At 44.3% G+C, this 23,577-nt stretch overlaps 1 protein-coding gene across 6 annotated transcripts in view; it reads right to left on the reverse strand.

Annotated features, from left to right (window-relative positions):
* VEPH1 (ventricular zone expressed PH domain containing 1) overlaps window positions 1–23,577 on the reverse strand; it is a 202,212-nt gene that overhangs the window by 133,883 nt on the left and 44,752 nt on the right. For 2 of the 6 annotated variants that reach the window (XM_061565944.1, XM_061565947.1), the window contains exons 2-3: window positions 14,416–14,685; window positions 4,296–4,508 (exon numbers count right to left, since the gene is read on the reverse strand). In XM_061565944.1, coding sequence (XP_061421928.1) covers window positions 4,296–4,508; window positions 14,416–14,553 — 351 coding nt within the window. In that variant the 5' untranslated portion in view covers window positions 14,554–14,685. Of the gene's footprint in view, window positions 1–4,295; window positions 4,509–14,415; window positions 14,686–18,887; window positions 19,026–22,689; window positions 22,745–23,577 lie in introns of those variants that run through there. The other 4 variants (XM_061565945.1, XM_061565943.1, XM_061565948.1 and 1 more) reach the window with 4 other exon arrangements.

Genomic DNA, 23,577 nt, shown 5'->3' on the forward strand with positions numbered 1-23,577 from the left:
CAACACACCCAGCACGTGCACACGAGCCAGTTGCATCGCTCCATTTCCTCAGAGGCCATCCTCTCAGACACATTCTTGGCGTGTCTCCATATACTAAAATATGTGTATATATAACATATGTTGGCTTTCAAGACCAATATAATCCAGCAGAATGTATTAAAGCACACAAACTCTGGACCAGTTTCGACCTTCTGGGTGTCATCAGTAGTCAGGCTTGTTCAGCAAATGCTGCTGGATTCCCAGGGGTTATTGGCAAGAGCACTCTATCGAAACTATGGGGACCGCATTCAACGCAGAATTCGTTCCCGTTTACATGCGGAGACAGAACGGAGTTCTGCTTATAAAATGCGTTTACCCATAATGCTCTGAGAACAAGGTCACTCATTGCTGTCTGCTCCAATTAACACTGTTTCAGCTCCGATTATAATCCATGGTGAAATTGTCAGCACATTTCACTTACAATCCAGAGGTCGCCGGTTCGATTCAGTCGTCCGGCGCAGCGGTTGAATTACCCCCCCACACCCCTATCACGCCTCTGTACACCCAGCGATCAGCTGGTCGTGTGTGGTGGGATAAAGTGTGCGTACCCCCACTTCTTCCAACACGTCTGTCCAGCATGTGAAGAGTAGACAAACACTTTCTCGAGCTCCCCTTAAGAGAGGCCCTTTCCTCCAGCAGTGGTGCGATCAAGCAATTGCAGGGCTGCCCCATTTCCCTGTTATCCGGCGGCAAGAGCTTTCCTCTACTTGGTCCTTTCGGTAAAGTCACGTAGAAGGAAAATAATAACATTCTAAAAATAAAACATAATAAAATAATTCTCACGACGTTTCGGCCACAACGCAAGCAGCCGTCTTCAGGTGGAGAACAGGTCTGTCAGACTCTGCCTTCTCGACAGACCTGGTATTCACCTGAGGACGGCTGCTTGCATTGTGGCCGAAACGTCGTGAGAATTATTTTATTATGTTTTATTTTTATTATTTTAATATTTTCCTTCTACGTGACTTTACCGAAAGAACCAATAAGTTGAATCCCTGCAGTCACGAAAGCTTTAAATCGAAAAAGACCTTTCCTGTCGAGCACACACAGAGCCTTGCGTAGATGATCATTCCCATTACCTTTCCTGCTGGGGCCATGCCGGCGTGGGTTTAATAAAAAAAAATTCGCCCGTTGACACAAGCAGAGCGAGCAGCTGGAGATTTATCACGGTAAGAGGGCTGGCAAGTAATTCCACACGCCGATAGGTCCTCATTCTCGCGGTGTCCACGTAGAGAGAACTACGTGGGCTCTCCTTCCGTTGCACTGCACGTGCGTCTGGCTTAGAGAATGAGAAATGGCGGGCGCGCGTGTACTCTGGAAGTGCTGATGATCGCAATTTTTGGCTGCTGGCTCAAGATAAATGAACACACAAAATCATTTTGTGAACGAAATGTTGTACATTTACATTAGAATATTACTTTTAAAGTTAAGGCGTGGCGGTGACCGAGCCCATCATCTTTACAGGTGTCGGTAAAATACATACCATTTTGTGATTATTATACTGTATATAAAGACTGGCTCCTGCCATAGTAATGTGCAATTTCCATCACTGGCTCAGGTCTATGAACACGGATTAGCGGCTGAATCTTCTTCTTCCACGCATTTGTTCCACTCATGTAAGCTGAATGGAGACACTTTGACTGTCACTTGACTTTTTGGAGAGGCAGCAGTGTTTGTCATGGGAAGAATCGTCCCCTGCCATGAAAATATGGAACTTCCACCGTGGGTATTGGATCACGAGCAAAAACAAGCACACTCTTCTCGTTTGAGCGTGTGAAAATTGTGATGTCTTCACTGCGGATTCACTTGAACGTTGTTGTGTGGAGTATTTGCGGATTTTTCATGGCATCGTAAGAGCGGCTTGGAAGGGAAATTATAGCTCGAAGCACTCGAGAAAATTCACCAAGTTTTTTTTTTAAGGATAGCTAGAAAAATTATTTGACCAAAAAGGTATATTGCAGAATGTCCTTTGAAAGCCACTCGGTAAAGTTGGGCGGAGAATAGGAGACAGCGGATTGAGGAACGCTATAGCAGGAAGCGCAAGTGAGGAGATGTTTGATTTTCAAATCTGGCCGGCCAACCATATATTTAGGAGAGATAATGAAAATGCAATGGGAATTGTTTTTAAACACAGCACTCTTTGACAGAGAATGCTTATGACAGATTGTCAAGACACGTAGTTTGGAAACATCTAAGAGCACGGGGGAATTGGAGAGTATGTGTTGAGAGGAATTTACCGTCATTGGCTAGAGCCGTGTTCAAATGCCCATGGCAGTGTCGGACTGGCTTACGATAAAAAGAGGTCTGTGACAGGGGAGTGTTCAGTCTCCAGTTCTATCGATCATTGTGATCAATGCAATCTTGGGAAAGGTTCAGGAAGGATGATGCATCAGCAGGGCGATGACTGCGTTGTGGTGCGGAAGCTTAGATAGAAGATAAGGGTACCACGGTAGCAAGATGTTAACTACCTCGCCTGCTATGCAGGGAGTCGTGGGTTCGATCTCGACCGTGACACCTGTATATTTGTAGTTTGCATGTTCTCTCTCCCCGTGGTCGCGTGAACTTTTCTCCGGGTCCTACGGGTTTTTCTCTCCACATTTAGAAACACGCGTTTAGAGTATTTGGCTGCAATACATTTCCACATGATGATAAGCCACTTCGTTGAGCTTTCATTTGTAGCCAGGTCCACTTCTCAAAAAGAGCTATACATGCTCAGTGGGCCTTACCTGGTAACATAACGTGAATAAAGAGAGACGTGGTGATTTGGGCAGAAGGTCGATGACACCGCCCCCCCCCCCTGGAATGTTTCCTGGCTCGTGTGAGACGCTGGGATTGTGATCTGGGATGTTGAGACTGAATGGACTAATTTTCTCTGTTGTGTTAACTTATTTTGTTTTTGTGCCATTTCTTGATTTGTTTATGATTTTTATCTTTTTCGGAGTGTTTTTATTTGTTTGGAAGTTGCTCTAAATAGGATGTGGCCCTCGTATATATAATTAGTGTACAGCATTGCGGGATGCAATTAGCATGAATTCAGCTATATAACATTTAATTTTTAAATTATAATTTCTTCAAGTGTGAGGTCACAAATTATGAGAAATTAATAAGGGATCTTGGTAGTAAGGTCTTCTAAAGCATACACATCGAGATATTACTGCGTGCAAAAAGCAGTGTCTGCACAAAGAGACCGACAATGCTGATGATGACAGTGATGATGATGATCATAATAATGATGATGATATACACAAACATATGTTGTCTACCAATCAACCCCAGCAGTACCTGGACACACAGACCAGCGATACTGGTGATGACTGTGGTGACGATGATGGTATGGTGGTGGTGGTGGTAGTGTTGGTGATGATAATAGTAGTGATGGTAACAATGACGATGTAGAGGATGATGACGTCTCTGTACCACAACCACAGCACCGCACCTGCAGGACACAGTTGGTGATGATAACGGTGATGGTGACGATGATAATTACGATGGTGTTGACGATGATGACATTTCTGCACCGCACCTGTAGGACGCAGCTGGTGATGATGATGATGACGGTGATGATAATGTTGGTGGTGGTGATGATGATGATAATGGTGGTGGTGATGATGATGGTGGTGGTGGTGATGATGATGAAGTCTCTGCACCACATCTGCAGCCTCCACACCTGCAGGATCCTGCTGGTGATAACGGTGATGATGGTGGTGATGGTGGTGGTGATGATGATAATGGTGATGATGATGGTGGTGGTGATGATGATAACAGTGAAGATGATGATGACGGTGGTGATGATGATGATGATGACGACGACGACGACGACCCACACCTGCAGTATGCAGCTGGTGATAACGGTGATAATGATGATGATAATGGTGGTGGTGATGGTGGTGGTGGTGATGATGATGATAACGGTGAAAATTATGATGACGGTGGTGATGATGATGATGATGATAACGGTGATAATGGTGGTGATGATGATGACGGTAGTGATGATGATCATGATGACGACGACGACCCACACCTGAGGTACGCAGCTGGTGATAACGGTGATGATGATAATGGTGGTGATGATGATGATAATGGTGGTGGTGATGATGATGATAAAGGGTGGTGATGATGATGGTGGTGATGATGATGATAACGGTGACGGTGATGATGACGACGACGACGACCCACACCTGCAGTACGCAGCTGGTGATGATGATGACTGTGGTGATGATGATGACGACGGTGATGATGACGACGACGACGACCCACACCTGCAGTACGCAGCTGGTGATGTCCGCGGCCACCTTGGCGTGCGGCGAGTCCCCGCGTGGCGCGTGCGTGAGCGCCCTCTCGAGGCAGGCGCCCCACAGCGACGCGAGCGACGGCGCGTGCCGCTCCACGGAGCGCGTCTCGCGCAGCGCGGCCGTCACGCGCGTGATGCAGATCTCCACCACCGCCTGGTCGTTGTCGCTCCGCAGGTAGAGCTGCGGAGCGGAGGGGGTGCCACGGTGGGGACATGTCAATTGCCTCGACCCCGAGGGGCAACTTGTAAGGGGGTCTCCGTCGTGGGTTTCGATGCCGAACCCTGACGACGCAATGCGTTTTCTTGCCGTGGTTGTTCCGCCGATCGAAACGTCGTGATTTGTTTTATTTTATTTCTACCCACGTGACTTTACCGAAAGAACCGAAGAGTATGGATTCCTGCGGTCACGAAAGCTTCAAATCAAGATTGTATATTTGGAGTTTGCGTCTCTCTATCTCCGTGGTCACGTGGATTTTTCTCCGGGTTTTCCCCTCCACGTTCAGCTGCGTGCTTTTTGGAATATTTGGCTGCTTTACATGTCCACTTCGATAAGCCACTCCGTTGAGCTATCATTTGTGGCGAGGTCGCTTCCGATAAAGAGCTACACAGCTCGGTGGGCCTTGCCTGCTCAAATACAAATGTGTTTTTCTTTTAATCGAGCGCAGGGCAAGGAACAGAAGAAGACATTCACACATCACCACTGTCACGGCTGCTATAGCGGAAGGTGGCACGAGTTGACCATCATCATCACCTGCTAATGATAGTGATGATCATGTTGAGTTTCATATATGTTGCGTCGTTGTTCGCGCAATTTGCATCTCACAATCGCCGAGGATCCGCAGACAAATTGGAAGGCTGCGGCGAGGCCGTGAGATGGTGCTCTCAACGATTGCCCAAAGTTCTGCAGTCCTCTACATATTAAGATGTTTTTTTAACAATTAGTGAGTGTCCATGCATGCGGGAGGAAACCGGAACAGATTGGACAAAATTCACACGTGCGAGGGTGCAACACTCTATCCCGTACAGAACGAACAGATGACATTAGTCCGAACTTTGTGGGTAAACCAGTGTATGGCGCTTGCTCAAAGCCGACGGGAAGGGAGTTTCACACGAGATTTGTGTGAGCCACCGACCCCCGCCTCCACAGCGCTGAGATTGCAGGCCACGTACATAGCCGCCACAACTCGGCATAGACACCCGAAATGTGCCGGTGTGTATGTGTGCTGAACTTCTTTCGCGCCGTACGTAGCCAGCCGCGCTAATCGGAGGTGCGCGGGAAACGTCGTGATTTATTATTTTATTTTATTTCTATTATTACTTTTATTTAAAAAATATATATTTTTTGCCTACGTGACTTTACCGAAAAAACCTAAGAGTGGAGCGGGAAGGACGACAGACTAAACACAAAAAAGCAGTTCTCAAGAGATGAGTTGTCAATCTGGATAATTTCAAAGTGCTTAGCTCCATTGGCTTCCTAACATCGGAAGGAAGAGCGTTCCAGACGTGCGATGCGGTGACCACCGTCTTTGTTCGACGTTCTAGCCAAAAGCCAACGCTGCAGCGGGGATGACCGGAGTTCGCGTGATGTTTTATGCTCCGTGACGAGATCAGCGAGGTATCGTGGTTCACTTGTGTGACAAGCACTTTGTGCGTGACGGCACCGTCACTTCTCAGAGCACCCAACGCGTATACCGACACTTGTCACTGACTGCGCCTCACACAAGAAAAAAAAATTAACCCGTAAAAACAAAGTTTTTCACTATAAATCCTTTATATGCGTGGCATCGGTTTTATTTTATTATTCATTTCTGTTTTTCTTGAGTAAGAGTTTCATTTTTATCACATTGGTATTTTAAATTAAATATGAAATATTTTTTTTCCTAAAAAGTGGAAAATTTTGGGGAAAAAATTTTCACGAAAATAAATTGTCACGCACAACGAGTCTGTGTGCAAAATGTCAGCTCGATTGGATCACGGGAAGTGAGTTAAAAAACGACCGAAAGATTTGCACGGTCGTAAGCGCGCAAGCAAGTGAACTTAATATAAAGGATTTAAAAACAAGTCCCGAAGCACTCACATAGTTAAGGAGCACAGCACATCACAGAGGAGACACTCAGCTCCAATGAACCGATAAACATTGCGCGCAATAAAGTGTATAACAAACTAACGCTTATAACTCGCATGTCGTGACTGTTGCATGCTTAACATACACGAAGTAAATTTCGATTTAAAGCTTTCGTGACTGCCGGGATTCATCTTCTTGGTTCTTTCGGTAAAGTTACGTAGAAGGGAGATAATAAAATAATAAAAATAAAACGTAATAAAATAATAAAAATAAAACATGATAAAATAATAAAAATAAAACATAATAAAATAACAAAAATAAAACATAATTTAAAAATATAATTCTCACGACTTTTAGGCCACAACGCATTATTATCTCCCTTCTACGTGACTTTACCGAAAGAACCAAGAAGAAGAAAAGAAAAATATACGCGAAGTACAACATTGAATGACGTTTAAAAGAAGGTGAGTTGTCAAACATTGTACGTACGGGGGCATAGCTTTCGAGTGTGCAGGCGCTGCAACTGCACCAAGTGCCCGTGCCGGCGATGCCGAACCAGTGAGTTTGAGTCTCTAGTTCTGGCTCCAGTGCCCTCTCGTTACCGCAGCCGTGCCCATGGTTGTCATCTCTTCATCGCGATGTTCGCCTTGCGAATGGCACGCAATTCCTACTCTCTCTCTCTCACTCTCTCATCGCTTTCTCGACACAGGCACTGTTTGGCATGCTCGCTGACATTCTCTCAACGTCTAATCGAGCTTTGAAACTCGCAGTTGGCCGCCAAAGTGTTGGTTCTCGTTTCGATTTAAAGCTTTCGTGACTGCAGGGATTCATCTTCTTGGTTATTTCGGTAAAGTCACGTAGAATGGAAATAATAAAATAATAAAAATAAACATAATAAAATCATTCTCACAGAGTCTGTCTTCTCAACATACCTGTTCTTCACCTGAAGACGGCTGCTTGCGTTGTAGCCGAAACGTCGTGAGAATTATTTTATTTTTATTATTTTATTATTTCCATTCTACGTGACTTTACCGAAAGAACCAAGAAGATGTTGGTTCTCGCCTTAAAACATGTATGCCCACCGTCCAGGGTCGGGTCATGCCCTCTCAAAAAACAAACTTTCTCATTTTTAAGATAATTATTTTTTTATTTCCCTTCTACGTGACTTTACCGAAAGAACCAAGAATATGAATCCATGCAGTCACGAAAGCTTTAAATCGAAATTTCTCATTTTTATAAGAGGAAATAGTATTTACTGATCGTGGGCGTATTTACTCATCCCGGTACTACTTTTAGTTTTTGAGTTTTAAATGGAAAGACAAACATACAAATATCTTTGAATAATTCAATAGTGGTAGTATGATGATGATGATGACGACGACGGTGTGTGGATTTCCCATCGACACTGTGAATTCCCCTTGCACACACAAATACTCAGAAATGAATTGGCCCAGCCGCCTGAAACCTACCGCGGCGTTTTCTGTGTAAACAAATTATCATGACTTATGCGTTACAATTCAACTGCATCTAATTGCTTACACAGCGCTGTGTGTGCGCGCGTGTGCGTTTGGCGCCCGGTGTGCGTGAGAAGTTATGCTCTCATTATTTTCAGTCTGTAAAGAAGACTTCTACTGAAAATTAATATCAGGCTAAATCATACCGGAAATGGTGCCAGAGTTGAGAATGGGGTTCATGAGAAGGAGACCTTAATTCTCTTAAGGGGCCCTCCATAAATGACGTCACGCGATTTTGAACGACTTTTTGACCCCCCCCCCCCTCGTCACACGGCGTCACAAAAAGTCAGACCCCCCCCCCTCAAATATGACGTCACAATGCTCTGCCCCCCCCCCCCCAAAAAAAACATGCTTCAAATCGCTTTAAACTGTTGTCATTGTAGTGCGTATTTAATGTGCCGCTGCACTCTGATGTTGTAGGAGAAAACATTTATGAAAAAGTCGATTTAATTAAGTAGAACGTGTTGTCTATATTTATTAAAAGTTGCGCATTTTGATGTGACGTCACATTTCTCACCCCCCCCCCCCCTAGGTGCGTGACGTCATTTATGGACGGCCCCTAATTAATTTGTCATTTGTGGAGAAATACGCGACAGAGAGATGGTAACGAGTCTGCCTTGCGCTGGGTCATTCAAGTTTCATTTTAAAACACAGGCACCCAGCGTACACATGTGTGTTTAGGAGAGGAAATGATCTTCCCACACACTAATGTATGTCGCGATACCGAATGCGAAATCATTGTTACGTTTCAAACCTGGTTTTGAGTTGCCCGCAATCACAGTCTATATGTGTGGATGTGCACTATGATGTGAATCTTTTTCGATTTAAAGCTTTCGTGACTGCAGGGATTCATCTTCTTGGTTCTTTCGGTAAAGTCACGTAGAATGGAAATAATAAAATAATAAAAATAAACATAATAAAATCATTCTCACAGAGTCTGTCTTCTCAACATACCTGTTCTTCACCTGAAGACGGCTGCTTGCGTTGTAGCCGAAACGTCGTGAGAATTATTTTATTTTTATTATTTTATTATTTCCATTCTACGTGACTTTACCGAAAGAACCAAGAAGATGTAAATCTTGTCTTTGTATTTTTACGGCCTTTTATTCATTAACTCACTGCTGAATAAAAGCCACTCCCGTGTCATGTCAGGTCATTGGGGTTGTTGGACCACATGGAGATGCAAATGAATTTCCAGTTTTAGCAGTGCTGCTATTTACACACCCCACACCAGGCACTAAACGGAGGCTGAGTCAACTTACAGGGAGCTCGGGTTCAGTTCGTATATCACTCACCGCTAACATTTGCTTTGGTTGGGAATCCAACTTAGGTCGCCGAGTTCATAGCTCGTCGCAATACCGCCACCCCACAGAGCCGTCCGTATACACAGTCTTCAGTAAAAAATATGTTTAATGATGATCGATGTATTATAATTTGAAGGAGGTTCGTTGAAACATTTTGGTTCATCTAATGTAGTTGCCTCTTGACCAAGGGGTAAAATAGTTAAACCGTGGTAAATTGTGTCCGCAATGGTATGGGGGGGGGGGGGAGTAAAAATGTAGCCGCAAGTCTTGAGCGCAAGGGGCCCTCCCGTGTGTGGTGGCGGACGTGTAACGCCGGTACCGGTCGATCGGCAGATGATTCTGCGCACAATATCTCTCACTATCTCGACGTGGCGTAGACTGGTTCCGTGTTTAGAACTGCGCGTACAAGGCTCACGGAGGGGCGATATCTCACGGAGGGAGCGCTGCGTGGCCTGTGATCGGACTTTAACACACCATGCCCTGATAATTGTTTTTTTACCCTTCTATCTGGCAACAAAACTGACACCTTTTTTACAAGGAGTCATGTTTGCATAGACCACAATACCTGCAGTCATAATGCAAACAAAAAACATAACTCTGATAATGTATGCACTGTCCTTGAAGTTGATTGGTCCACACCCGAGACAGCTGTCTCAACTTCAAGGACAGTGCATACATTAAAAGGTGTCAGTTTTGTTGCCAGATAGAAGGGTAAAAAAACAATTATCATATTTTTTACTGGCAAATGAGGTTCCAATGGTGACACCATGCCCTTTTGCTGCTAACAACCTCGCTTCACAGGAGGCATTCGCTGCTGCTGGTCTCCGTTCTGCTCTGGGACTAATGATGGTAACGAGCTCACACGATGCTTAAATGTTAAATAATGGAAATTCCGTGGCTCCCGTCACAGATCCCAAGGCGAAAGGCACTCTGAGTAGCTGATTCCTGTTGAATGGGTTAATCACTTACAACTTTAAATCTGAAGTGGTAAACTAATTTAAATCTTTTGAGAATTGTTCTGTGTGTACTCTGGTGTTATGAACTCTAACTGAATATGAAAATTCAGAGCTGTGACCTTCCAAGAATAGATTTTGCTTTTTTTTAACGATGTATTTTTTCATTGTTGTGCTCGCAGTCTATCTTGAGCACGGTCCCATATCCACTGTGCGTTCCAATCGTGCCTACTATTACTATTGTTACACATTGAAGTATGTTGGTACTGCAGGAATGTGTGTGTAATGTCACCACGTGTTCGAGTTTATTTTGTTTTAACCAGGTGAGAATTCGAGGAACCAGAATGAGTCTCGTTTGCAAGAGTGGCTTCCAGTAGGAGGTAATAATTTCTGTAAATAATCCCAATTATTCAACAAACTATATTTTACATTATTAGACCTCCTTTGCCAGTACCAAAATATAATAATAGGGTTTTTCCCCTTTTTGCTGGCAACAAAACTGAAACCTTTTTACAAGGAATCATGTGATGTAGATGCTTACCCCGAGCCCTCATTACTTTGATGGTGCGTTGTCTTTGAGCTGTACGCCTTTTGGCGTCCTCTGGTCGAGCACCAATTGAGACGAGGCTCAAAAGAAAGCCGTCTCTGGTGTAGACCAATCAGTTTCAAGGACAATGCATATATTATCAGAGTGTGTTTTTTGTTTGCATTTTGACCACAAGTATTGTGGTTAATGCACACATGAGTCCTTGTAAAAAGGTTTCAGTTTTGTTGCCAGTAAAAACGGGAAAACCCCTATTATTAAACTATATTTGTTATTTTACCAGGTAAGTCCCACTGAGCTATGTAGTAAAATTTCGATTTAAAGTTTTCGTGACTGCAGGGATTCATCTTCTTGGTTCTTTCGGTAAAGTAACGTAGAAGGGAAGTAATAAAATAATAAAAATAAAACATTATTATGTTTTATTTTTATTATTATGTTTTATTTTTATTATTTTATTACTTCCCTTCTACGTGACTTTACCGAAAGAACCAAGAAGATGAGCTATGTAGCTTTTTTCTCCCCAGAAGCGACCTGGCTATAACAAATGGTGGCTCAACGAAGTGGCTACTTGTGCGGAAATGTATTCGCAGCCTAATACTCTAAACGAATGTTGATTCTAAATGTGGAGGGGAAAAACCGGAGGACCCGGATAAAAATCCACGCGACCACGGGGAGAACATACCAACTCCAAATATACCGGCGTCAGGGTTGGGATTGAACTTAGGCCCTCCGTTATACTGGGCGAGGTAGTTACCGTATCGCGGGCATTTTTTTTACTTGGCAGATTTGGACAGATGAGCAGTGAGAGAGAGACGATGCATTAATGTAAACCATAGAATTAAAAGGATGATCAGAAATATCCACAAAACAGGCACCATGCCTTCAACACCACGTAAACCAGTGTATGATGCCCTGCAAACTGACAAGTAACCAAACACCGTGCACGTTTTGTGTTGAGCAATGGGCAGAACTAACACGTTTTGAGCAGCAGATGGCAATATTTACCACAATTGAAACTCCGCACACAAGTACAGCGCTTTAGTGCAAAGCATTGAAACGATACATTTACACGATACTCAACTTAGAACAGGTGCCTCAATGCACCCTCCTTAACGATTCGCTGAATTTATAATGAGCTTAATAATGAAGATAAATCACTAAATTATGCATTGTTATACCCATAGCAGTAAGTGTATATATCCGTTGAACAATAGAAGAAAGTAGCATAGCCGTTTTAATTATTATTTGAGAATATATTCACTGGATTGGTGGTAGTAGCACATGCTCCTAATCCAGCACTGTGGAGGGAAGGATTGGTGGACCACACAAGTTTTGCGAAACTCACTTCCCGTGTGCTTCGAGGTGCCATACCCTGGCTTGCCAGGAGGAGACTGTATAGAAACATGTCGGCTGATATCGTGTTACTTTTGTATGGAATAGAGTGTTTCCCCCTTGCACGCGCAGGTTTTCTCGGGGTGCTCCAGTTTCCTGCTACACGTATAGACAGTCAATAATTAGCTAGAAACATCTTAATATGCCGATGGCTGTAGAGCTTGGCAATTATTGGCACCGGTTCACCACATTTTGCTTTCCCAATTGTCGGTGCCTCCATGGCGCCTCTGAGTTGATCTCTCTTGTCAAGAGTGAACGAACGCTGTGTGACGGCGATGCATTCAAAGTCAAATCATTGTCATTGTTGAATGCCTGTTGTGTGTCCACAGAGATTTTACAAAAGAGCATCACAGATTAAAAGAGAAATTCCCCAAAATTAACTTTTCTAAAAGTATTTTCTCAATAACTTAATTTTATTGCTCCATAATAAAATGCTATACAAATCGTGTTTTGAAATACCGAATATGCTGAACGTTCACTTTCTGGTGAATGCACCCAGGCATAAATTTTGCTCCAAATTGACAATTCCAGAACCACAACGGTAGCCCGAGAAGATCACAGAACCACTCACTGTGTAGTGAAAATGAAATGCGTTAGAAAGACATGGCCCGCTTCTAAAGCTACTCGCAGTTCAATCGAGCTATGTTGGGCCCAACCCACCACCATCCAGTCCAGACCTGGCACCTTCAGAAGTTAATACATTCTGCCCACTGAGAAATGGCCTACACTGGCAAGATTTCGTCAAAATGGCACCGACTGACAGGATGTCGATCCACAAATATTCACGTGACACCGGTGAATCCTTTTTACGTTGATGGAATTCTGGCCCCTGGTTTTAACGTCAGCACACCGTGCATAGAAAATATGTAGAGTATGTTGAAAAATAGACAAATGTTCGTGACATTTGGGTATGATGTGACACAGACCTATTCGGTTTGGACAGGGAAATAAGATGTGGGCCAACAAATGACCATCATGGGGCCTTGCACTGCCAAGTGGAAGGGGCAAAGTAGTGGAGGCTGTCCATATTCTTAGGTTTTTTCGGTAAAGTCACGTAGGCAAAAAATTAAAATTAATAAAAGTAAAATTAAATTAAAATTAAAATCACGACGTTTGAAAGGCAACACAAGCTTCCGTCTTCAGGTGGAACCGTCACAGCACGATAGCTGTATCAAGTGAGAGAAATTCTTATAGGGGATGACTCATCGAATTCTTGGAATTTCTCGTCGTGATTTTTATTTGATTTTTATTTTACTTTTATTAATTTAAATTAAATTTTTTTACCTACGTGACTTTACCGAAAAACCTAAGAATATGAATCCTTGCAGTAACGAAAGCTTCAAATCTAAAATCGAGGCTAGTCCACGTTTGAGATGTATTGACGCAGAGGACCAGGATATCACAGAGATAGACAGGTGAACAAGAAGAAATTGCTTCAACTGCCATGTGAAGACTGATGAAATAAAAAATATGAAGAAGAGTTCATGACTATCCAATGAAACAACATCTACTATTTTGTATCAGTGGCATTAACAAGTAATTGAGAGGAATAATAGGAGGCATTACTTTGAGTGTATCTAGTATATATTAGGACATCATCAACATCGTCAATAGGCTTTAGTGGCCTCCACCAGTCAATATACTTGAGAATGGCTCCACATTCCAGAATATTTACCTCGTCCATACATCCACCATCCCATCAACAAAACAAACACTTGGATGATCAAGAAGCCTTTCCACGGAGGTTGAAAGCTTCTAAAGCTGCTCACTTAAGGGCTCATCGATGACATAATGGAACTAAGCTATACTTATAGGGGATGACTCATCAAATCATTCGTCGAGGGATGATTTTTAAAAAGGTAGAAACATCGTGGCTTTATCGATGTAAGTATTGATGTTGAACTTATTTCGCACTGGCAGTGTAGCGGTTAGCGCACCGAGCTATGAACCCGGCGACCCGAGTTCGATTCCCGCTCATGACCAACACCGTTGGCGATTATCTGAACTGGTCCTGGGTCTCCCCTTGGTCGACTCAGCCTCAAATTAGTACCTGGGGCAATGTGTAAACATCGCCGCTAGGGAGACAAAGGCGGTCGGGCGTGGTGCTGGCCACCCACCCCCTCGTGTACCGTGCCAGCCTTCATAGGTGCTCGCTAACAGCACTTGCCCCTACAGTCTGGTCAGGCTACACAGGGTGTCCTTTGTCTTGTTTTGTATGTTTAACTTCTTTCGCACCGCATGTGGCCAACCGTAGCTAAATTGGAGTTGCGTCGAGCACCGGGGGTTCCCACTCAAACGCAGCCGCGTTTCACTCACCGGTGAGGAGACGATGACCTTGATTTGCTCCAGAGCGTCGGAGAGGCCATCCTCTATCTCGGCATCGTCCAGGGAGAAGATGTCACCTGCCAGGGAGAGGTCCCTCTTCCCCAGCACCAGAGCAAACAGCTTGTGCATGATCGGGCCCTCGGAGACAAGTTATCTGCTCGTCAGGTGGGCCATTTTCACGAGGTCAACGAGGTCAACGAGGGCGACGCTCCCCAGCGACGTTGGAGTGAGGCTCCTCGTCAGCGAGGTTCCACTTCATGCCTGTGCAGGTGTGAAAGTCAGAAGGATTGCCACGTCAGCATAACAGCAGTGGTCTCGATTGCAGCGGTATTAGAATTCAATACGGACGTGCAATATTTAATTGTAAAAAGGTCGGATTAAAGGTTCTTGTAGGCCCTATGCACTTCTGTTTCGTAGGCCTTCAGTGACAACTTTCGACAGTTGGAACTGCTGCTGCTGCTGCCCCATGTTATTACTGCCGCTGTCACTCCGCTTGTTTCACGCGAACTTTGTCCAGCCGCTGGACAGATGTCGTTACTGATGCGTTCATTATTTAGTCTATGCCATAATTCGATGGGAGTGCACTGTGTGCCGCAGATACGCAGATTTCATTTGAAATTATTGAGAGAGAAAAACAAGGTAAGCCTAAAATATTATAAGCGAAAATGACAACTAATGTTTACATTAAATACACTGGTCAACAACAAAAAAACCTTTTATTTCTGGCCTGGACTTTTGCAGCTATTTTAGACTAATTTCAGGGTGCTGATTCCAAATCTGATCTCAGATTTGCTCTATCACATCATTTTTATGCTATCAGCATACCCCATTTTCATTGATTTTACCCGATATTAACTCTGTCACTTATGATTGCAAGTTGTTGCGAGTCAGTGACTGCTTTAGTGTTAAAATATGGTGCTGTATTTTTAGGATAGTGTGTTTATAATATAATTTTATGTAGATATCCACATTTATTTAATATTTTTCTTCTGCAGTTAATATTGAAAATGCAATATTTGATATCTCAAAAACCTGATGTGATAGACAAAAACTGATGCCAGATTTGGAATCAGCACCCCAAAATTACCTTAAAACCGTTGGAATACCTTATACCAGAAAAAGTGTGTTGACCAGTGTTATCATATCGTACAATGCAGCTTTGAAAATATGCCGTTCATTTTCATCGATAACAAATTCAACGTTCTGACAAGACGCCCGCATGGCGATCACCTTATTGCTTTACTTTCGTTTAAGCTTCACGATTTGTTTTACTGTTATTTTAGGGGTAATGTCTCACTTACAACGAATCAACGACTAGTTACCGATGCAAAAAAACTGCAACGAGCAGCCATAAAAATATATTTCTTCTTGGTGACTACAAACAACAACAAAAACATGGTCATATTTTGTTTTCGTAGGCCCTATTGGATAATACGGCCCTGAATCATAGCACCGATGTCCTGGATGTTAGTGACCCAATAAGCTGTAATGTAAGCCTATATGTTATCAGTCATTCATCATCAGCCAGGCTTAATCCACTGCTGAACGACGGTCTCCCAGAGTAATGTGCCAACCCATCTGCCCCTGGAGATCAGGAACTCACAGACAATAGAGGCTTTTAATTCCCGTCTGAAGACCCCACCACTTGTTCATGAAGATCTCCACTCTCTGGTTCTCTATCTTGTCTCTTTAGTCTCTCTCTCCACAGTTACTTCCCAATTATTATCTTCATTTATATGCATGGCGTTCTGAGATCTATTGTTTAAGGGCGCCTTATAAATCTAAATAATTATTATAAGTAGTATCTGCAGATTCTAGATTTGACGTTTTCGTGACTGCAAGGATCCATACTCTTTGGTTCTTTCGGTAAGGTCACGTAGGTAAAAATGAAAAAAATAAAAAAAATAAAAAAGTGAAAATAACTCAATTAAATCACGACGTTTCGGAAGCAGCACAAGCCTCTGTCATCAGGTAGGACAGCCACAGCAAGAAATCATTTGCTGTGGCTGTCCTACCTGATGAGAAGAAATAATTTGCTGTGGCTGTCCTACCTGATGACGGAGGCTTGTGTTGCTTCCGAAACGTCGTGATTTTATTTAGTTATTTTCACTTTTTTATTTTATTTTATTTTTATTATTTTTATTTTCATCTACGTGACTTTACCGAAAGAACCAAAGAGTATAGTATCTGCTGAATAAACACATTTCCTCACTCCACGTCCACCTAAACTTGTGCAGAATGCCAACTGGAGAAACAGGATCCCTGTGGGGAGTAATAATAACCATATTGACAATAAACCGCTTACTATATGCGCGGTGATAAAATAAAAGTGCTTGGAATCACCATTTCAAGGTGCTAAGGGGGGATGCCAAGTTTCTCGCAGGCAACACTAGCAATCAACTTTTAAGCACCTGGCAATTAGTAAGTGAATACCAGTAAACCCCCTTCAAAATAAAACCATAAAGTGGCGATACAGCCGGAAATGCTGCCCCTAATTACGCGCTGTTCGCAAAGCAAGCAAAGCAAGCGCTAAATTGCTTGCTACGGATATCATAATGGCTCGCTGAATAGGAGCGATAACACGAGGAGGTACAACACAAGCGGGCGGTCAAGCTTTTCCAACAATGGAGCTTCGTTTATTGCGAAGGATTACTGATATGGGCATTGGGTGTTTTGGCACCAACGTTATGGAACAGCTTGGCTGTTAAATATTACGAATGCGCACACAAAGTCGTCAAATTGAACATTAAATTGAAGGCAGGTGTGTGGTTTTTTTTGAGAGCACGTGAATACTTCAAATGAAGGTGACAGAAAGGGGCAGTAATATCAAGCAGAGTGGAGCGTTTCAATGTTGTTCATTCTCGTTTGTTATGGGTGTTGTCTACGCTATAATTTTGAAACATTGTACTGTATTTCATCTGCAGTTACCGAGTAATTATCTCGAGTAGCCTTTTTTTTTCCTGACGGCTCGAGAATTACTGCATGGCGAGGCGCGCCATGAATAATGAATGACGACGGTGATAATGATCAACGCTTATACATTTTTTCCTCGACATTTTTCTGGAACGCTGCTGGGCTTGACTTTGAGTTGGGATTACTGGCTTAAGGCACTACCCGGCAGACTACAAAGTACTCCCATCCGTAATAATCCTCTATTATTCTGCCCTATATTCCCATAATCTTGTGAAGTATTAACATGCGTTGCTTGCACATCACGAGGGCAAAATGACGCGAAATGAATTCGCTGTGCCAATGTAATTGGGGCTCCACAGTGACGAATATGTTAACTCCCTCGCCTGGTGTGCAGGAGGTCGTGGGCTCTATCCCAACCCTAACGCTTGTACTGGTAGGAACCTCCTGGTTACACCAGCCCACAGGGGATTATTGTGTCCGTCCATCGTGCATCCAAAAATGGGAGGGTGGGGCTGGGTGGAAAGGGGGGGTGGGGAGAGACTGGGTGGGGAGGGTGGGGAGGGGCTGGGTTTGGAGGGTGGGGCTGGGTGGGGGGTAGGAGGGGTGGGGCTGGGTGGGGAGGGGATGGTCACCCCGTGGTGCCCTTATAAAACGCAACGTTTAACCTACTCACGCCGGCTTGTGCCCACCCTCACAGTCGGCCATATTTGCGGAATACACCACGCCGCCGTTGACCCTGGCCATTGACCGAGCAACCCAACGTTCCTACCAGCTCCCTACGCAGGAATGTGTTATATTTGGTGTTTGCATGCCTCTCTCCCAGTGGTCGCGTGTTTTTTTCTCCGGGTCCTCCGATTTTCCCTCTACATTTAGAAAAGTGCGTTTAGAGTATTTGGCTGCTGTACATTTCCACATGACGGTTCACTTCGTTGAGCTATCAATTGTGGTCAGGTCGCTTCAGAAAAAGAGCTGTATTGCTCAGTGAGCCTTACCTGGTAAAATACAAAATTATAGTTTCGTTGTTTTTGTTCACTTTAATAGTTTTAGATCATCGCTTAAATCCTGAAACAGCATTCAAAAATACCCCAAGCTGAAATTAAACCGCGATTACGACGACGATGATGATGATGATGATGAAAGATCCTAAAGTCCATAGTGATAGGGCAAGTAGGTTTTCAGCCTCGGAGTCGTAAGCAGACTGCGGCCTGCGTGGCACAGCACACACACACACGTTCCTCGCAGCTCACTCTCGTCGCTGTCCACTGGATCAGCGGTCCCCAACCTTTTTGGCACCAGGGACCGATTTCGTGGAAGACAATTTTTTCACGGACCGGGGTGGGGGGGGGGGGGAATTCATCATTGGGTCTTTCCCCCTTTTCAAAGAAGCTCTCCAGCGACGTTTGTTCTTGACTCATTTTGGCGACTAGGGTTCAGCTTGTGGGCTTACCAACACTGTGACTGAGACAAGTGCGAAGTACGGGAAAGAGGCGCGGATGGAAGTGGTCAATTATAATAAAACAACTTGGGGCGGGTTCCACGCGCGGACTCACCGCTCTCACCTCCTGCTGCTGTGCGGCCCGGTTCCTAACAGGCCACGGACCGGTAGCGGTCCGCCGTGACCCGGGGGTTGGGGACCCCTGCACTGGACTCTGCGCGGCCTAACGTCACCAGCACCATCGTAGTTCAGGCTGCAAAGCGGAGATGGCACGAGATTCGCGTTGCAATCCCACCCTAGCGAATGCGCTCGACGCATTCACCGCTTTTTTTTTTAAATCCTTTATATTAAGTTCGCTTGCTTGCGTGCTTGCGTGCTTGCTTGCTTACGACCGTGCAAACCTTTCGGTCGTTTTTTAACCCACTTCCCGTGATCCAATTGAGCTGATATTTTGCACACAGACTCGTTGTGCGAGACAATTAATGTTCGTGAAATTTTTTTTCCAAAATTTTACACTTTTTAGGGAAAACAAATTAAATATTTAATTACCAATTGTTTAATACTGGCAGACAATCATCTGACCCATAGGTGGCAGCCATCTCAAGCCAGAGGACGAGAGGACTCTAGCCGCCACGCATATAAAGGATTTATAGTGAAAAACTTTGTTTTTACTGGTTATTCTTATTTAAAATCCTTTATATTAAGTTCGCTTGCTTGCTTAGGACCGTGCAAATCTTTCGGTCGTTTTTTAACCCACTTCCCGTGATCCAATCGAGCTGACATTTTCCACACAGACTCGTTGTGCGTGACAATTAATGTTCGTGAAAAAAATTCAAAAATTTTACACTTTTTAGGACAAAAATATTATATTTAATTACCAATTGCTTAATGGTGCAATGCAATCATCTGACCCATAGGTGGCAGCCATCTCAAGCCAGAGGACGAGAGGACTCTAGCCGTCACGCATATAAAAGATTTATAGTGAAAAACTTTGTTTTTACTGGTTATACTTATTTCGACCTCGCATTAGAAGCTGCCTCGTGTGAGACGCGTTATAATGCACCGTGTGCTTGTTGAGGAATAGTTTGTTTGAACCTCATACCAATGGGTTGGTCAAATCGGTTCGATTAAATTGTCTAGGCTTCTTCGTGCTGGTTATTCGCTTGGATTGATAGCTCGTCAAGCAGCCAGTGAAAATACCAGCGTCTGTTGAAAACTACGATTTTAAAAAAAAAAGTTGGTTTAGTGTCTACACAAGCAAGTCTAATGTACTGGTCACACACGAGTGATTTGTAAATCATTTAACCTGTTTGGCCGTTTTTTTTATTATTTTATCAGCTCTTGTCGAGGGTCAGTGAACACGAATGTGAGGAATGCGAATGCTCAGGAGGGCTGGCTGTCCAGAGAGGGTGGATGCACACACACACACTAATGCCGTAACATACATGCACACACACACACAAAGGATCCCCTATCTAGCCTTAACAGACTGTAGGGGCAAGTGCTGTTAGCGAGCACCTATGAAGGCCGCAACGGTACACGAGGGGGTGGGTGGCCAGAGCCACGCCCGACCGCCTTTGTCTCCCTAGTGGTGATGTTTACACACCGCACCAGGTAGTCATTTGAGGCTGAGTCGACCTAGGGGAGGCCCAGTACCACTTCAGATAATCGTCACTGGTGTTGGCCGTGAGCGGGAATCGAACTCGGGTCGCTGGGTTCACAGCGCAGCGCGCTAACCACTACACTACCGCTCCCCTGTCACACACGGTTACACACACAGTTACACACACAGTCACACACACACACACCGTCACACACACACACCATCACACACACAGTTACACACACAGTTACACACTGTCACACACACACAGTTACACACACTGTTACACACACACTGCCACACACACAGTCACACACACAGTTACACACACACACAGTTACACACACACAGTCACACACACAGTCACACACACAGTTACACACACACTGTCACACACACACAGTCACACACACACACTGTCACACACACACACTGTCACACACACACACTGTCACACACACACAGTTACACACACTGTTACACACACACTGCCACACACACAGTCACACACACAGTTACACACACACAGTCACACACACACTGTCACACACTGTCACACACACACACACTGTCACACACACACAGTTACACACACTGTTACACACACACAGTCACACACACACACTGTCACACACACACAGTCACACACACAGTCACACACACACTGTCACACACACACAGTCACACACACAGTCACACACACACCACTGTCGCAGCGCATCTGTGGGCCGCGTTCATTCAACGCGCGCTCAGAGAAGAGTGCAAAAGCCACCCTCTTACTTCCGGTCCTTTAACCAAATTCTATCGCTAATTTGTGTGGACATGAACGGGAGATGCCACGGCTTTGTTCACAGAGCAGGTCGCTTTGTTCTCGTGTCATGATGACATGCTAAGAATAACTTACTTTAGCAGTGCGAACAAAAAATTTGAGGTTTTTTTTTCTTAGTCGTTTTGGCTGTTTTGTTATGGAGCCATATGCTTGCTTCAAACTTGTGGAGCAGTGCGCCCACTTGCGCCATAAACCCGGCAGACCTGAGTTCGATTTCCAGCCCCAAGGCTATCGGCAGTGATCTCTGAACTGGTCAGACAAGCCCAGTGGCTGGCGTCCTTCATCCAGCAGTGGATTGATGACAACAAGTACGTAAAACATTAGGTAGGCTGTCGAACAAAAAGTTCAACTTACATACACACACAGTGCACAAGCACGTGTGTAAGTTGAATTTATTTCGCACCGTAAGTAGCCAACCGTGCTAATCGTCCATTCAGTGAAAAAACAAAGTTGAGTCATTTAAATTTAGCTTTTCAACATGTATTTTGTGTTAAACCCGGAAACACATTACACATATCATTGACCCTGACCGGTGTACGCGTATTCTTGCTTCTTTCGGTAAAGTCACGTAGAAGGGAAATAATAAAATAATAAAAATAAACCATTTATAATTTTATTATTTCCCTTCTACGTGACTTTACCGAAAGAACCAAGAAAATGAATCCCTGCAGTCACGAAAGCTTTAAATGGAAAGGTGTACACGTAGTTAAAATGTAAACATACCGAACATGGAGGTTTTATATGTCAACCCTTGAGCCTTTCCTACGCAGTGCTTTATACACCCCACTAGCTGTACTACCCGGCTTCGCCCGGGACTTGGATCCACCACGCCCGGCCGCCTTTGTCTCCCCATTGGCGATGTTCATACGCCACACCAGTTACTCGTTTTGAGGCTGAGTCGACCTAGGGGAGGCCCAGGACCGGTTCAAATAATCGTCACCGGTGGTGGCCGTGTTACAAATTGACTCACTTTACTTAATAAGCAGGCTACAGTCTACATTATAGACTGCCAGTACACCAACCCAGCTTAATAACCAGGCAACAGTCTACATTATAGACTGCCAGTACGCTCACCCAGCTTAATGACTATTTGTACAGTCAACATTTAAAGAATCGATTCTTGGCGCGTCGGGTTTAAAAGTAATTACACAGTTGTTTTTTCATTGGTATGTAATGTTTGAAAGTTTTCAGAAGATTTTAAATGTATTTTCCCCCCGGGCAACGCTGGGTATATCGAGTTTATACCACAAAGTCGTCGCTTGACACGGGTGGGGTGTCGAGGCCTAGTACCGTGCAGAGCCTCCGGCCTCGCCTAAATTACCCACCCGGCTGAGGCTGGGTAATGGGGCCGTTACCCCCCCCCCCCCGCGCTACAATAATACTGTCTAATCGCTATAATTGTATTATCTACCGACCCTATAATAGTAATTGCACACATTGGGGTGGGGGGTGAGTGAAGAGGACGTGAAACTTTGATGAATTTACCTCAGAGTCGCGTGTTAATGCGTGCGCATATTTTTAACGGGAATTAAAAATGGCGTCCACCCCGCAGCGAATGCGTCGCTAACCGTTGCCAGGGGCAACCGCCGTGGAAAACCAAATGGACCAATCGCGTCTCGCAAATCCCTCACATTTCGTCCAATGAAACTGCGTATGGTCCGGCGACACACAGACAAACAGACACACACACAGACAGATAGACAAACAGACAGACAGATTTGCGATTTTATATATATAGATGGCCTGCTCGAGAAAGGGAGCGACATTTCTCAACACATTCCAGTACACTCACAAAGGAGGGCTGTTGCATCTCTCCTAAAGTATTTCATTTCCGTGGACACATTTTCCCATAGATACACACACTCTCATAAATCCGCGTGACAGGGCTATTAAAGCTTAACACAGCTTCCAAGAGCGTGCTTTACCACCTGTGCTCTGACCTGAAATTTCAATTTTAATAACCGTCACGAGGCGTACACCGGTCGAAACTACATCTCGTAGCCGCGCACACATATATATACTCATCTATAGATTGTTCGCGTCTGTTAAATCACTCGCATGCAAATAATACGTTCACCGCTTTGCAATCTCTTCGTAAAAGAAACTGCCATTGATAATGATGAATGGTACCTCTCTACGCGCACGAGTTGTCGAGACGGGCTACCCTCCTACAAACGCAAACATGAACCAATTCGTCATCTTTAACGCGTAGGCTTTCGTGACCGTCATTATGATTGGGCATTGATTTTATTTTTTTTGGGTCACTTTCCCACGTGAGTAAAATGCCAATGCGTGCCGACTACCCTCCTCCAACCTGACAGAGCCCAATAAATGAAGTTGCATACGTGAAAAAAAGTGGCGAATTTATTATCG

Source organism: Lethenteron reissneri, chromosome 36, assembly GCF_015708825.2.
Source record: "Lethenteron reissneri isolate LAM-NWPU_2019-01 chromosome 36, ASM1570882v1, whole genome shotgun sequence".
In the NCBI taxonomy this organism is placed as follows: domain Eukaryota; kingdom Metazoa; phylum Chordata; class Hyperoartia; order Petromyzontiformes; family Petromyzontidae; genus Lethenteron; species Lethenteron reissneri.